This window comes from Hemitrygon akajei, chromosome 16, assembly GCF_048418815.1.
Source record: "Hemitrygon akajei chromosome 16, sHemAka1.3, whole genome shotgun sequence".
Taxonomy (NCBI): domain Eukaryota; kingdom Metazoa; phylum Chordata; class Chondrichthyes; order Myliobatiformes; family Dasyatidae; genus Hemitrygon; species Hemitrygon akajei.
In genome coordinates this window covers 37,442,058-37,459,438 of record NC_133139.1, presented here as the reverse complement: position 1 = coordinate 37,459,438, position 17,381 = coordinate 37,442,058, and the positions used below count along the sequence as shown (strand labels likewise).

General features: G+C 40.1%; 1 protein-coding gene across 10 annotated transcripts in view; it reads right to left on the bottom strand.

Annotated features, from left to right (window-relative positions):
• The window catches only part of sema6bb (sema domain, transmembrane domain (TM), and cytoplasmic domain, (semaphorin) 6Bb), a 533,030-nt gene that overhangs the window by 223,776 nt on the left and 291,873 nt on the right, over positions 1-17,381 (bottom strand). For all 10 annotated transcript variants that reach the window (XM_073068714.1, XM_073068715.1, XM_073068716.1 and 7 more), the window contains one exon: positions 16,397-16,457. In XM_073068714.1, the coding sequence (XP_072924815.1) occupies positions 16,397-16,457 (61 nt within the window). The remainder of the gene's footprint in view (positions 1-16,396; positions 16,458-17,381) is intronic.

The window sequence follows — 17,381 nt, the reverse complement described above, 5'->3', positions numbered from 1 at the left end:
TCTGCTCTATGCCACATGAATTCTGTTCAATGTAACAAGCCATTATTTTAGCTCTGATATCCTATTCAACATTAAGTTAGTTTGCCTTTATTAAGTGCCACATCATGTGAAAATACCATTTAATGTACATATTTTAAGGCCGTATCAATTCCTCATTAAAGGCAGGTATATAAAATACCAGACATGAATTCCTGACAGGTAATCTATTACATTAAACAATAACCGACTAAAGCAATAGAGTCAGTAGCACTTCATTATCTACATTAAATACATTCCTAGAGGTTCCAATACAATTATATAATGCAATTCTCCCTACAAAAAAAATCATTTGGTTAAGATTTTGTGTTCCTTCCACCTATTTTATCCTTCTACATTGGCCTAGAAACTGAAACCAAGCACCTGCAATAGATGGGTATTGACAAAACTATCTGACTTACTGGATAAAGGTAAAGTGAGCAAAGGATCAAATTCCCACTTGAAATCAACCCAGTGAAAGTTTTCTCACTGGCAACAAAGAACACACACAAGTTCCTTCTCAAAGTGGAACCTATGAGAATGAGGAGCATCTCCATGAGCGTGCCGGTTGATCTTGCTGCCATCCGCAACATTACAGGTACACCATCTGTTCTCTCCTCCTTCCTGAACTCGCACAGTGTTCTCCCAGCTGCAATTAGTGAACCAATTGTGATCTTAAGTAACTGATGCTCCTTCATCTCTCCAGGCATCTGTCAGATACCCCAAGGTATGCTATCCCTTCAAGTCTCAAATCCCACTCACACCATCATAGAGGTAGAAAAGTGCTCCATGAGCCATTCATGCACTTTGCATGATTGGCAAGCAACCGAAAATGTCCACTTCTGGATTTCTGGTCCACTGACTCCCAGGTGCTGGCTGCTATCCTTTAGCTAACCCAGCATAGCCTTCTTCATGAGTATTGCCAGGTCTTTGATCTTAGTTAAATTATGAGTCAGTTCTCTTCAGAAACACAAATTGGCAATGGAAGTCAGTCGACAAAATCAGAACCTACAAACATCCTGAGGTTTCTTGGCCTGTCTTCTTCTTTCAAGACATTCCTTAATGGGTCTTGACCTGAAATGATGACAATTCATCTCCCTCATAGATATTGCTCGACACATTGAGTTTCTCCAGCAGGTTATTCATTGCTCCAGACTCTAGCATCCTGAAAGTTACCACTTTGCCCTTCTCTTTTACCTGTCTGTTCTGAGGTACTGGATCTGATGGAATCAGATCTGCTTACCTTCATGATGTAGGAGGAAGCCATTCAGCCTACTGGGTCCATTGTAGGTCATAGAACAGCAGTCCCATCAGTCTAGGACATGCAGTCTTCATGTTCCTAACGTCAGGGAAGAGGTACAGGAGATGGAAGACCCCTACTCATTGCCTTTTCCCTTCCACCATCAGATTTCTGAACAGTCCATGAATCTATGGACAGTACCTTGGTGTTTGTCTTTTGCACTATTTATTTTGTAACAGTAATTAAATGTCTTGCAGTGTATTGCCACCACAAAACAACAAATTTCCAGACATACTGTATGTAAGCGATAATAAACCTGGTTATGATTCTGAGTTGGAAAGCCTGTCTGATGTCCTTTAGCTCAGCTGGCAATATAAATTAGACTGGAGCATCAGGTATCTCCCCTGCATCCACCTCATTCTCTACAAAGTGGGTTTGCTTTCTGCTCCTGGTCAGAAGGTACAGACATGTCTCCTATTTTGGCTGTTAATGAGTCGTATCAGCACTATCAAGATGGCTGACAGCAAGAGGTCAGCCACTGATGCAAGGACCAGGAGATTCCACTTGGAAACTGAGCTCTATAGAAGAACTCAGGCATAGAATAGTTTCTGTGCCATAGGGGAGAGAGCAGTTATAAGCCGGGGAATGATGCCAAAACCCTGTTGTCTATTTCCTAACGAGTGCATGGTTGGAAGTTACAGCAGGATTTTGAAAAAAAGATGCAATTCAAAATTTCTTTTCCAGCAGTCTTCTTTCATTTTAAGTTTCTGTGAAGTAACCTCAGTCATTTCACTTTGCCTATGCCTTAACATAAATGTAGCTATTGAAATAAAAAAAAAGGCTGCAGGAACTTTGAGATAAAATCAGAAAGTGCTGAAAATGGTCAGTAGATCAAATATCATCTGAGGGAGAAAGAGTTAATGTCTCAGGTGGATAGTGCTTCTTCAAGGAGAGCTATTGAGCTGAAGTGTTTACTAATTTTCACCCTCCACGGATGTTGCCTTACCTGCTGAGTATTTCTAGTGTTTTCAGGGGCACCTTCTGCTCTGTTCAAATGCTTCATCAACAGAGCCAGTGATGCAAATAATGAGCTTAGTACCATTGTGGAATGGTTAGAGCAAATATTATTGACACATTTAAGGGGAAGCTTGATGATTATTAGGCATTGAAAAAAATACTACAGGTACTAGAAATCTGAAGGAAAAAAACAGAAAACATTGGTAATGCTCAGAAGGTCAGGCAGTATTTGTGGTAAGAGGAACAGTGATAATGCTTCAGATTGAAGACCTGATCTGCTGGGTATGTCAGTTGAAGAGATTAGAAAATGTAATTGGTCTCATATGATTGACAGAACTGGGAAAGAGAGAAAATAAGTTAGTTTTAAGCTGCAGAGAGGATGGGGTGGGGTGGCAGAGATGGATAGGTGAAAGGGGATAACTGTGGTAGTGTGAACTCAGGGTTACTGTGAGATGGGTTATAAATGAGGTAGTTAGCAGGTGACAGAGAGGTATGATGTTTCTCAATCATATGAGGGAGACAGGAGTAGAGTGTCACACTATTAGTTTATTCATGCAGAGTATATATGCCTACATGGACAAATCAGGCAAGAAATCCTATTCCTGTGCTGTATGTCACATGTAATACCATGTAAACATCAAAGAATCTGAAATTTCTAAAGCACCAGGCGATGAATACAGAACACTGGAGACAAGCTGACATTATATAGCACATTTTGTTGAGAAATTGAGGAACAAATTTAAATTGATTCACTGACTGCAGAATCTATTTTGACTTCCTCAAATCCATTGTGAAAAGCAAGACGCTGAGATGCCAATTTTTGAGAACTACAAAGGGTCCCTGCTTTAATTGGCACTCCTGCGAGGCTGTGCTGGTGCAGTACAAACAAGGTATCATTTGGTTGGTAAACAAAAAGCCACAAAAATGATTTCATTATTCAAGGTATAGTCTTTATGAGAGATTATAATTAAAAGGTCTGCTGCTTAACATACTCCCCTTCTGACATGCTTTGATCTTGTTACTCATCACAACGTCTTTTGGGTCATTAGATCAAAATCGAGACAAGCAGGCAGAATGCAGCAGGTTCCATTACAAGGTGAAGGGAACGGTGTGATTTTATAGTGGCAGAGTTATTTGAGGACTTTGATGATATACTAAAATGTTCTCCCATAAATCTTTCACTTTTGCTAAAACTATCGCAGTAAAACTCAGATAATTCAGCTTGAGACTTATGTGATGCCCAGTTGGCTGGGCTTTTGGATTACTGGATATTACTCCACCTGTTGTTTATATGTCACACAGTGCTGTGATAGATAATCCAGAAGAAATTAAACGTAGGTGAGTTTAAAGCAGGAGGTTCCCAACCATTTTTATGCCAAGGACCCCTGCCATTAACTGAATGGTCTGTGGATATCAGGGTGGGTATCCCTGGTTTAAAGAGAACAGGGTTATAGGGCATGTGTGTTTGAAATGAGTGTCAGAACAGGTTTTTAAGGTGAGTGTAGGAATCAGACCCCAATGCATTTAATGTGGGCATGGGAAGGAGTCTGCAGTGAAGTTCAGGAGAGTGCAGAAATGAAGCAATGGTGTTTTTAAACTGAGTGAGGATAGAGGGCCATATTGAGGGAAAAAGGTGTATGGGAATGAGGACCCATGAGCTAAATACTGAAGTATCAGGATTTCGGAAAAAAAGGGATGGCAGATTATTGGAGTTATATTCTTATATTCATTTCCTAAGACCTCCATAGAAGTTTTATTTTCTCCAGGAATGTTGTCTTTAAAATCCACCAAGTGAATAACTGTGGAAGAAAATGAGGTCATCCTATCAAGAGCAGACAAAATAGACTATATCTAGATACTTTGGAGTTTAGAAGTATAATGAAAGGGGTGATCTTACTGAAAAGTGAAAGATCCTTAAGGGTCATGATTGAGAATGGGACTTAAGATGTTCTATCATAATTGTATAGGGCTTTGGTGAAACTAGAATGAAGTATTATGGACAATTTTGATCTTATCTAAAACTTATGTATTGTTAGCAATGACTTGGGTGGTTTATCAGTTGAAGAAGTTGTGCTTTCTGAAGTTTAGAAGATGTAAGGTGATCTCATTGAATCTTGCAGTATTTCTCTAAGGGGAAGAAACCTTCTTCCTCCTTCCTTTCAATCCCATTGAAGGATTTCAGCCCCAAACACTGAGTGTTTATTCCCCTCCATAGATGCTGAGCTCCTTCAGCATTTTCCAGCACGTGCAGAATCTCGTTTTTATTCTTTATCATAGGGTGATAACGCTTCGGAATTTTCTGCCCCAGTGGACTCTGACAACTCAGTCTTTGAGCTCATTTTTCGTAGTTGTGGCAGTGAATGGTGGAAGAGGTGCATGTGAAGTGTAGGTCATCTGACCTCTTTTGTCTGCTTTGTCAAGGGAAGAGCATGGAGATCTAGGCCTCATATGGAGCCAGTGATCATTAATGGAGAATGTGTGGAGCAGGTTAAGACCTACAAGTATCTGGGAGTGCAGTTAGACGAGAAGCTAGACTGGACTGTCAACACAGATGCCTTGTGCAGGAAGGCACAGAGTCAAATGTACTTCCTTAGAAGGTTGGCGTCATTCAATGTTTGTAGTGAGATGCTGAAGATGTTCTATAGGTCAGTTGTGGAGAGCGCCCTCTTCTTTGTGGTGGCGTGTTGGGGAGGCAGCATTAAGAAGAGGGACGCCTCACGTTTTAATAAGCTGGTAAGGAAGGCGGACTCTGTCGTGGGCACAGAACTGGAGAGTATGACATCGGTAGCAGAGCGAAGGGCGCTGAGTAGGCTACGGTCAATCATGGAAAACCCTGAACATCCACTGCATAGCACCATCCAGAGACAGAGAAGCAGTTTCAGCGACAGGTTGCTATCGATGCAATGCTCCTCAGACAGGATGAAGAGACCATTACTCCCCAATGCCATTCGGCTTTACAATTCAACCGCCAGGGGAAAGATATATTAAAGTGCCGGGGTTATGACTGAGCTTAAGTTACCATTCAATGTATTTTAGTAAACTATTTAAGAACTTTTTAAAAGCTATTTATTAATGATTTTTTTGAGAGGGTGATTTTAGATGCATATCATATTTATACTGAGTTAAGTATTGTATGTAATTAGTTTTTGATACAATAAGTGTATGGGACATTAGAAAAATGTTGAATTTCCCCATGGAGATGAATAAAGTATCTATCTATCTATCATCTATCTATCTACTTCAGTGTCACTTACCTTCACTAATATTACATTTCAGGTACCTTTGACTATTAGTATGGTTATCAATCTCTGTCTTCAATTTAGATTGATAATCCTCACGAGTACACCCTATGGGTGAAGACCTACTTTTTGTCTCTGTAATCAATGGTCAACTGCTTATTCTGAAACTCTGACCCCTGGTTCTAGAAAATTATACATTAATGCAGACACAAGGAACGGGAGATACTGGAACCTGAAGTAACAAACAAGCTGCAAGGCAAACTCAACGGGCTGAGCAGTGTCTGTGGGAGGAAAAGAGTTGTCAATGCTTTGAGCCAAAACCCTGTGGCAGGACTTAACTGGCAGCTGACATGGTAATTATGGGAGTGACGGGTGGTTGGGATGTTGTGAGTTCAAATACAAGGTTTTGGATGCCTGTTAGTATACAGAGAGTAGAACAAGGGATGTCAGCCTGGACTGCACTGGAGTAGTCAAGTCTTGAGGTAATCATCTGAAATTACATAATTTTAATACCAGAAATTGGTCATTCAGTCTAATGGGTATTTATTACATGCTCTACTTCAGCCTCCCCATGTCAACATAATAGTCCATCTTTTTGCATTCTTCTCTATCACATATTTTAGTTTCCTTGGACACAAAAGCATTTCTTTTCATAGTGATATGCCAAAATTAAAGCTCTTGCACCATATACTAATTGGAGTAATTGTAAAACATACACTAATATATCTGGCTTTGGCAGAGGTGAACATTCCTGTCTGTTTCATTAAAATAAATCTGTTGTAAATGCAGTGACTGCCCTTAACCAGCCCATGTAGATGGAATGACTGACTTTATACACCTGGATGAGTAAGTGTAAAGGTGGGTTAGTAAGGTTGCAATGTGGATAGTATAGAATGTGTTTTAGGTTACAATGTGACAGGATGCAGAGCTGGGCTGGGACATGGCAGAGGGAGTTCAATCTGGAAAAGCATGATGTGATGAACTTTGGAAGGTTGAGCACGACGGCACAATCAAGCATGGGGAATTTCATCCACTAGATCCTGCACATGTGTACTTGACTAGATAGAGCTCAAGCTTAATTCCTGGGAGTCACCCAGGCTGAAGTACACTAAATGCTGAAACTCACATCTCACAAAACAATTACTCGGGTGGTACATTTGTTTCTTTGTTCGTTCATAAGATGTGGGCAGTTATAGAAAGGGAAGCAATATTGCCCATTTCTAATTGGCCTTGAGAAGGTGGTAGATCGCTGGCAACTCATCTGACAGGTGGTAGGGCAGCAGGTCAGGGAGAGCCTGCAGTGACAATGATAGAAATGCACCATGCTTCCTAGTCAGGATGGTGTGTGGATGGACGGTGGTGCCAGGCTCACACATTGCTTCCTTTTTCTTTTAAGACTCACAGTGTGTCTTCGGAGCCATTCTGTGCTGTGACGGAGGGGGGTGAATGCATAAGTTGGTGAATGGAATGCCAGTCAATCTGATTGACAAATCCTTGTTGGTATTGAGCTTGAATGTTATTGGATCTGCACACATATGGGCAAGTGGAAGATATGGCAGCACAATAGTGATATAGCCTGCAAGATGTACAATGATTTTGAAAGATGGGTAAATCACTGTAGAACACCTACTCTCTGAATTCCTGTTGCAGCCACAACAGTTATATAACTGGCTCAGTGACATTTCTTGTTAGAGGTGATAGCATAGATTGACTAATGACTGTGATATAAATATTTATCAACTCCAGTGGCATTCATGAAATTGTATGAGCTTACTAGCATTCCCAATAACTCACCAAGATGTTAATCCCCTTTAGAATGGGTAGAGAGGGGTTAAAAACAGAACACCTCAGCAGATGTGTTTCCTGGGCTTCATTGAGTAGAACGGATCAGTGAATGAATTTCCAAAAAGTTGCTCACACAAGTGAATTTAGGTTGCACTCAGGAGAGAGAATTGAAAGAAGCATGCCCACACCATCATGTTCCCAATTTTTAATTTAAAAAATTATGACTTTATATCTAAGCTATGCTTAAGTCTGCAGGTGTATTTTTTCATAAAAGTTATTAATTTTCCTCTGGGCTTGACACCTCTGTCAGTTTACATTATATGGGATGGCTCATTCACTGTAATACACAGAGGCATTGTAGATGAATATCATGAATCCAATATGATTCATTGTAAGGTAGCATGATCTCAGTGATAGGCCAGACTGATGGTTGCTCTACTTGCTATTCTGAGACAATTAAAACAAGGCCCCTGATGCGGTGAGCTGCATATTAAAATAATGCCAAATTAGACTTGCTTTTATATACAGTTAAATCTTATCCAAGGGCTGGAAATGTTAGAATCATTTTAATAAATGTGGTGACCTTCAAATGGCATTCAATAGGAAACTAATAGATGCAGAGGCAAAGCAAAGTGATCGGTCTCCTTTGGATGTAGACCAGCAGGATGGAAGCTTCCTTTCTCAAAGCCTGCTGTTACAGTACTACTGCCACTGGCTCCGCATGCACTTAGTACTTTCAAGCAAAGGGCAACCAGGCGACTCACTAACCCAAGAGAACAGTACGTTCGTTTGGTTTTGGCAATGGCTGCATCCGGTCAGGGAATTAGCAACGCCACTGTAGGTCATACCCACCTCACCCTGAATGACAATTCAATACAATGTAATATAAAATTACTCAACATAACACAATGCAGTATAATTTAATGTAATGCAATGTGAATTTGGTTTAAGATGGCTGTAAACACTTTGAGCTGGGCTTGCTAACTCTGCTTCTACTATATGGGGTCCCAAAGTAAGGAACTGGCCAGGAGCCAACCAGCTGGCAGAATTTGAAATACAGTATATCAGTAAAGTTATTTTCGTACATTGGGATCAAAATATCTTGTACTTCCTTCACAAGTTATTCAAAATAAGGCACTACAGATTGATGGAGTTTAGCTTAGACTGGGTGCAGGTGCAGGCTACAGAAACACTTACAATGCAGCAGATTTTGCTGTCAGAGATAACAGCGAGGCTTTAATGAAGCCTGCAGATGGGCACTTAAACCCACATATTCAAGAGCTGCCGCTCCAGTTGTGCTGCTCAGAGAAATGGTATCTTGTGGTTTGCTTCACCATTGAAATCCAATAAAGATGTGAGATTGTTGTTTAGTACAAAGGAAATCAAATGTTGTCATTGTTATTGCGAGCAAAAGAGTCCTTTTAATAACTCACAATAGTTATTGGCTGCCAATCAATCTCCTTGGCACAGATAGAAAATATTCCAAGTGTGGAGTCGTAATTCAATATTGGCATATTTAAAGATTTAAACTTGCATTTCTGGCTTTTTATTCAATTTTCGCCTCTCTATTTTTTTCCATATCTGATTGACGTGAAATTCGCTGCTCTAATTTGTATTCTCTAATATATTCTCCTTAAATGGTAATGGGATTAGTCAGGATGGGTACCTGACGAGCTGGGCCAAAGGGGCTGTTTGTGTCTTCTCAGGTAGACATTCTATTCCACAATCGTCCCTCATGCACCCCACTACGAATTACGCAGTCTAATTAATGTTGGGACACCTTTAAATGATATACTACAACAAAATATTTCCCATTATTGTAGAGAACAGTATGTTAAATTTGTGCAGTATGAGTAGGGGAGTACATTTAGTGAAGTGGAACTAACAGTTCTGTATACAGTTCATGTTTCATTTGACCTGAAAGTAATACCAATCTACGTGGAAATACTGCCTAACCTTAGTGCTTGTACACTCAGCTTAATGAGGAGAAAATGGACCAAAAAGACAGCTTTTTGCCTGAAGTACAACAATCCTTCAAAGATCATAATCAGATGAATCATTCTGCGGCTGTCTTTTTCTAGATATGCATACTGTCTGATGCCGTTTTACTGGTTCTTTTTGTGACACGCACCGTTGTCTGCTACAGTCCTGTTTATACTGTAACATGACAGTAGTAGTGAATGTTCCCTGCAATACATGTTAATGTGCGAACCCGCTTCTGTGACAGTTGCGGTACAAGTAAACCCACTAGGCAATGTTGTCACTAGACTGTTGCTATGGTATGTCTCCTTGAAATAAAGCAGTTGCTATGGGACTTCTTACTGCTATAAAGCTTATCTCAGCATCCACACGCTTTTTCAAGAATAACAGATTTTATTCAGTGCTGAACTCGGGCAGCGTGAGTTAATTAAAGACAATGTCTCTGCAGGCTGACAACTAGCCTCTCCTCACAATTCCATCAACAGTATTTTACAATAGCTTAGTGACATCACCCTGTAGTTGTGACCATTTATCCTCAAATCATAACAAAGTACCATTTCCACAGACTAGAATTATGGCAAGTGCACTCAATATCTCTGCAAAATATGTTTTGACTTCCATTTATTGGATTATATGCCTATTGTGACAATGTATTAAATTACTTCATGAGAATTAAAATTGTATTTGAAGCACAGGCATTGACCCACATCTACTTCCATCCTTTGGAGTTTGATATGGACTGCAGAAGAGTTATTTGTCAAATAACATTTTTAGACCTTGTCTTCCAAATTCTACCAAAGTTTAATCTAATGTAAACTATTGTAAGGTGTCAGCAGAGAAGGGATCATAGGAATAATGCTGCATAAACAATCACTGCTGTTTAGACTTTGCATTTTCAAGCCTCAAAGGAGCCACTCTGTGAACTTGGAGAAATCAATTTAGGAGTAATCCATCCCTAGCACTCCTTCATACGGCTCCCACATAAAACTAATCCCATGGTAATTTGTTTTTGTTTTTACAGTTGATTTGAACCCTGTGCAAAATACATTACCTTGACAACTTGCGTATTGTTTTTTAGAGCTACTGCCTCAGAAGTTAGAATTCCAAGAAATTTCAAGGGAACTGTAGAAGTGTGACAAAATTAAAAAGAGGACTTTGATAGAATTGTCTTTTGAGAAATTCAAGTATGGCTAGTTACCCAATAACCTTCCTCCTTTTTTTTTGCACTCCCCCGCTCCGGTCAGTTCATTTACTTCTGCAGTATGCTTCTTGCACAGCAGACTTTGCTACTTCTTCAAGCCATCTCACTCGTTTTTGATCCTTTGAGTGATGTTCTCTTCATTTCTCCCTCTAGTTGGTTTTTCAACTTCAAATGCACTGACCTACCAATTTGCTTTCTCCCTGCACAAGACCATAAAACCATAAGACATAAGAGCAGAATTAGGCTATTCGGCCCATCATTCCATCATGGCTGATTTATTTATTTTCCTTCTCAACTCTACTCTCTTGCCTTCTCCCTGTAATCTTTAAGGCCCTTATAATCAAGAGTCAATCAACTTTTGCTTTCTTCCTGTGGAGCAATTAAAGCGAATATAATTGCCAGCCTCTTACTCTTTCCAACAAATTTGATCTTGTCATTCCTACCTAAGCCACAGGCTTTCAAAATGTAGGCTTTCTGTCATATAGCCTCCATATTCCAACTTATATTGTCCTCTCTCCTAACCCTATTGCTTCTAAAGAACACTCCCACAAAGAGCAGAACTACGATTTCTAGTAAGAATTCTTGCTCTATCACTGAGGTGTAAAAGCTGGCTTTGCCATGAAACATCACCACACATTTAGAGAAAATTTTGTAAGCAGGAGTAAATGCAGTTTGGTCACATGTCAATGACAGATTTAGATGGAATTTCTAAGAAAGTCTTGTGTATGCAGGCTGAAGTGGTGGTGGGGGGTGGGGGGGGGGGTGCTGTTCAGAACAGAAGGATACCTTGGAATTTCTGGATGTTTTGAGCCCAGGAATATAAGCTCTACAAACAACTAGGATGGTGGAAATGGGTTATTGAAATGCAGTGGAAGCAGGGCAAAGATGAATGAATATTCTGGAGCTTGGTTTCTAACCTCAGGGGAACAGTAAGCTTTTATATAAAACTTTTCTTTTGAAGATATAATGGACGTGATCCATCACAGGTTAGAGTGTGCACAGAATGTGAAAAGACTGGCTTTGCTGTGAAGAAATGCCTTTTACCAGCATTGTGTGTTGTTGCATTGTACTGAGGAGTGTGAATGAAGAGGGAAGCTATGCTTAGTGTAACAAAAGACAATAGACATTATGGTCGAATAAGTGGGTCTTCTTAAACCAGAACACATCAGAGAGAATATAACCATTTGCAAATTTCTTTTCTTCAAAACTCTCCAAAACTGGAAGCAAATATCTTAGACTATCCTTTTTAATTTTCTTAATTTTCAGCTTCAGTGATGCAAGTATTACAAGCTGTTTTTTACACTTCAAACAGTCTGAGTATGATGGCACACCATTACTACAAAACTGCCAGGAGTATTAGCAAAAGGATGCCTTGAATGCCACTTTCTGCATAGAATGACTGACCATCTTTGAGCCTCTACAAGGCCTATTGCTCCTGAATCTGATGTCATGCTTTGCACATCCTTTCCTACTGAAGGAGAGGCTGAGCAGCCTCCAATCATTCTGGCCCTTTGTTGCTATCATGTCTCTGTAGTTTCCCCATTCGTACTTTCTTAATTCCTACTAAGACATCTTCCAACATGTATTCTCATAGGATCACGCTGAAGACTCATCCTTCCTATAAATTATCTTTCAGAGGACCTTAGCCTAATGAAACTCTTTAGTTTCCTTCCCCTTTCCTTCAATCTGTAATTAATAACTTTTACATCCAAGTTTGCACCTTTTCTGTAGTTTAAGTGGTTGGGTTCTTTAGAAAAGGACCCCAGTTGCTAAACAAAAATGGTGCAATGAGTGTTGTCTTTGTGTCAATGGTATATTGTAATATATTAGGAGAATAATCAAAAGAACCATGGAAGCTTAGGTGATAGGAAGAGGCTAGTCATCCAACTGAGTCCATAGATCTGTGCTAGACATGTTCTGCCAGAAGCTCAATCAAAAATTTTCCCCATATCGACTGCTTATTTCCTGATGTTCAACAGGTATCAAGCTGCACAAAAGCTAAAGGTTACAATGTCCATTCTGCACACTCTAAGGGGCTGTAATGTGGTCACAGCAGGAGATGCAGGTGACAGAGATACGTTTCCTGTGAAGAATTGATGCTCTGAAACAATTTTTGTCTTTTTGCTGTGCATTTCATGCTGACGGTGTGACAAATAAAAGTACAACGGATATCAGGGAGCTGCAAACCCAAGCTGCGATATTCCATTTACTCAGTAAATGCTGAATTGAATGGATGTGCAATTTCAAAGCTAACTCCCCAGGAATTCATTAATCTCAGATATTATTTCTTCATGTTTCTTGTTATTTTGACAACTGACCCACAATGGCAGGAAATGGTCTGGTGGGTGTTTTCTTTCTCTGAACAAAAATTGGATGCTGACTTCATTTAAATTAGTACTGATGGGTTTTCCTTAATGAGCACTGTATGCAAATCACAAAGCCTGATTTTCACTAGGGTGTGCCAAACACAATTTCAATTGCATTTGGAATGAGCTTATTGACTCAATGCTCGTTTATGATAAATTATTAACAAGAAATCTGACAAGTACTTTTAGGGAGGCACACTGGTGCAGCGGCAGAGCTGCGGCCTTTTACTTTCAGAGGCCTGAGTTCAATCCTGACCTTGGGTGCTGTCTGCATGGAGACTGCATTTTTTCCTTCTGACTGTGTGGGATAGCCCTGGGTGCTGGTTGGTATGATGATTGAATGCTATGCATTTCCCCCAGTGTGTAAATGAATGGCAAGATTTGGAGGACGTTAATGAGAACATGTAGAGAATAAAAGAGATGGGATTAACGTAGGTTCAGTGTAAATGGGTGGTTGATGGTGAGAGTGAAGTTGGTGGGCCAAATGTCCTGATTCCAGGCTGCATCTCTCGCTGACTGACCCAGCATGGACTAGAATAACATTGCACTTCATAAACTGTTGTCCAGGGTTTGAAGCTTAGTCTGTGTAGAATTGGCTGACCTTAGGGATGCAGAATATGGGGTACAACAAGGTACCTTGGTGTAGGTCTGAATGAAAGTAATCCCCGGAGAGCTGGACATGAAAAAGTTGGTTGAGGAAGTTTATTTCCAGATACTTTATCAGACAGGAGGAAAACAGGATTTTCAAATTCTATTTGACTAGATTTTTAAATAGGGAGTGATACATGTGAAAAGGAGTGCAGACGAAGAGAATGTCTCAACAATTGTGCCATCGTGCCCCATGGATTGGCATCAAGCTCGATTCCCTTTATTAGGCAGAGAACAACCTGAACTAGTAGATCAGAGATGAAGTTTCAAAGCTTCTGCAAGGCACACGTGGAGTAAAAAGTAAGAAAGAAGATAGTGGACATCTGGAATACCTGAAATACTGATGAAAATGGCTGGTAAAGTGGAAGAATTATTGTGTTTTGGCTAGTGGAAAGAGAAGATTCAACAGAAACAAAAGTGGAGTTCAGGAACAGAGAAATCTTTTGCATTATACTCAAAACTTTGAAAATGGAAAATGAAAGGCTGAAGTGGCTGCTGGGTGCATTGAGTACAAAACCAAAATGAAAATAGATAGGTTATGATACATCTTGTATAAAGGTTATGCATCAGCTGAACACCAGATTTCAATGTGCGACTATGAGAGACTTCAGGGCAGATATAGTAGAATCCTATGAAGGATTTTAGTTATATGGGAGACTCCAGAAACTAGTAATTTTCTGAGCAGAGAAAGACCCAGAGAAATCAGTCTTTTCCATCCACTCCTCCCCATCTCAACAATTTCCCCTGGAACTGTAGGAGGTGTAACATCTCTTCCTTCACCTCCATCCAGAGTGCTAAACAGTTCTTCCAAGTGAGACAGAGGTTCTCCATCACCTTTTCCAACTTCATTGATTGTATTTGTCATTTGTACTGTGCTCTCCTCAATGCTGCAGAAGCCAAGTGTAAATGATTGCTTTGTAGAACGCTTGAGTTCTGTCTGCACCAGCCATCTTGAACTACAGGTTGCATGTCATTTTAACTTTCCTTCCCACCACAGCACGTACCGGTTTGTCCCTGGTCTTCTCTATTGCTATGGAGAGGTAGATGCAAATAGGAAGAGCAACATCTCATATTTTATTTATTTATTGAGATACTGTAGCCCTTCCGGCCCTTCAAGCCATATCAAATTACACCATTTTCCTCCACCGATTCTGCTTCCCATGTCCGGTCTTCCAGAGATTGTTTTTCTTGTTCAGAGAAACTAACAGAGGTGCTCAACATTATGAAGGTCTTTATAAAATCTATGGAACATTGAACAGTGTGGATGAGGAAGAAGCCTTTCGGCCCACATTGTCTGTGCTGACCATGATGCCAACCTGAACTATCTCATCTGCTTCCACAGGTTTTATACAGCTCCATTCCCTGTTTGCTCACGTGCCTGCCTAAATGCCATCATATTTGCTTCCACCACTTCCTCTGGCTGCATGTTTCAGACACCTACAATGTAAAAAATAATGCCTTGTAGACCTCCCATAAACCTAACCCTTCGCACCTTAAAGCTACGCCTTCAAGCATTTGACATCTCTCACACAGGGGAACAGACTATTGCTCCTGGGAAAACCATCAAAGTCTAAGGCCTCGTCCACACAAGACCAGGTAAAACCATAACCGAAGCTTTTTCTCTTCGCTTTGACCCTCCGTTCACACTGAAATGGTGTCTTCCTCCCCCGAAAACAGAGCTTTGCTAAAACGCTCTCCAGAGTGTGTAAATCTGAAAACGCCGGCTGGCCGGTGTAGTGTGTACGGGGTAACCGGAGTTATTTTAAAATGAGCTGGTACAGATGGTGGCGGCAGCATGGCATTTCATTGTTTTCTTGAACTAAGAGGAGGAAACGGAAATAGTATACCGTTTCTTCTTCGCTTGTTTTCTGTAGCTGTGTCCTGCGCATGTGCCTAGTGTGCAGGCACATGGAACATTTGCCATTTGAGATTCGCCCAAATATCCGTTTTAATGTGGACGGAAGTATTTTCAGAAATGCCTGGTGTGGACGCCTATCATTTTTTCGTGACACCAGCGTTTTCAAAATTCACTGACTCAGTGTGGATGTAGCCTAAGTTACAATCTAAATCTGAGTAACATTGCCTTTTAGATAGTATTCTAATCCAGGAAATATCCCAGTGAACCTCTTTTGCACCATCTACAAATACTCAATATCCTTCCTGTGATGCTTTGATTGAATTCTTTGGGGGAAAAAAATCCTTAAATAAACTTGAGATTTGAAAGCAGGATACCAGATAATCAGCAAAAAGTGGGAAATTGAGAATTAACTTTAAGCCATAAATTAGATGACCATATCACCCAAGCAGAATAAATGGTAACTTTCAAAAGAGACTTGGGTAAATACCGGCAGAAGGAACAAATGGAGGGTTAGGAGAGAATATACAGGAGAATGAGACTAAAGTAACAGCTTCAAGAGATAAAACACTCCTGTGGTTTCCTTTTGTGTTGTACTAGGAGAAACAACAAAGTTTTTCCCATTTGAGTAGTGTATTGGAGCATCCACAGATCTGAGGAAATGGCTAAGAAGGAAAAAAGATACACAGGCACCTACTGAGATGGAAGACAAAACATCATCCCATCAAATTTCTATGATTCATGAGTTAATTGGGTTTGCGGCTTTGATATTCTCAAGTGAATTAGTTGCAGTGAATGAAAATGACAGAAAATGGAGATATGTTGGAAAACAATACTATCAGTAATCTAATCACACCAGCAAAAGAATGGGGTAGCTTTAATTCATCCCTCAATAACCATTTCAACACAAGAGCATAAACAACTGCAAAAGATGGTCAAATGCAAAAGATCCTTCTGGCGATTAACACAATAGCAAAGGTTTTTTTTTGTCCTATTGGACCTGCACATTATCCATTACAGAGCTGTTTATTATGTTGATTCTGTACTTACTTTGTTATAAAGCATTTCGTCTGCCACTGGTGCATCCAAATCCACACTGTACAGATGATCCCTGTGAACGAAACAAGAGCCTCATTAACTTGTGGAACAACTAATACAATATTTACATCTGATTACTAATGCTGCATTAGAGAGAGCAAGAGCGCATTCTAATATGCACAGCTCAATCGCCCTAAAGTGGTGGTTATTGCATCTTCGCTTGAAGGCTAATAGTTACTTCAGTATCATCATTGTTCTAAAGTAATCTCTAGATTTTGATCAAGGGGCCACTTGAATTGAAAGACATTACCTTTATTGCTCCCTATACAAGTATTCTCCCCACTTGTCTTCAGAAGGTGTTACTTTTTACTGGACTGCAATTGTAGGAATATGGAATCCCTCAGCTTTCTCAGAGATAGTTTTTAGGTAGAGTATTTGAATGATGAGGACAAGACAAGGCAGATTTATATACACTTATCTTGTATTTAGCCACATACTTATTTCAAAAATAACACAAAACAGAAAATGTAAAGACTCAGCAAGTCAGGCTGCATCTGTGGGAAGAGAAACAGTTAACGTTTCTGGCCAAAGGTTCTTTGTCAGAACTGGGAACTCATTGAGGTACAGGGAAGTTGGAGTGGAAGAATGTGTCCGCTGGGACTCAGTTCAAGTGAGAACACAGACAAAAGAACATAAATACGCTTGGAGTTACAACAGGCAGAAGGTCCCACACCTCCAGATAAAAGAGCAGCTAGTTCCCTTCAACCATTCGGTTCTTGAACTGACTGGTATAACCCTAACCACTACAATTTAGCAGCATAATGATTGTGTGGATCATTTTGCACTAAAGTGGAGTTTTTTTTGGTTCTAATAGTGTTCTTTCTCATAAAAAAACATGATTTATGTTAACGTTTTTCTTGTGAATGCTGCTTATTTGATGCTATGTGCCTGTGATGCTGGTGCAAGTAAATTTTTCATTGCAGGCTGTGCATATATG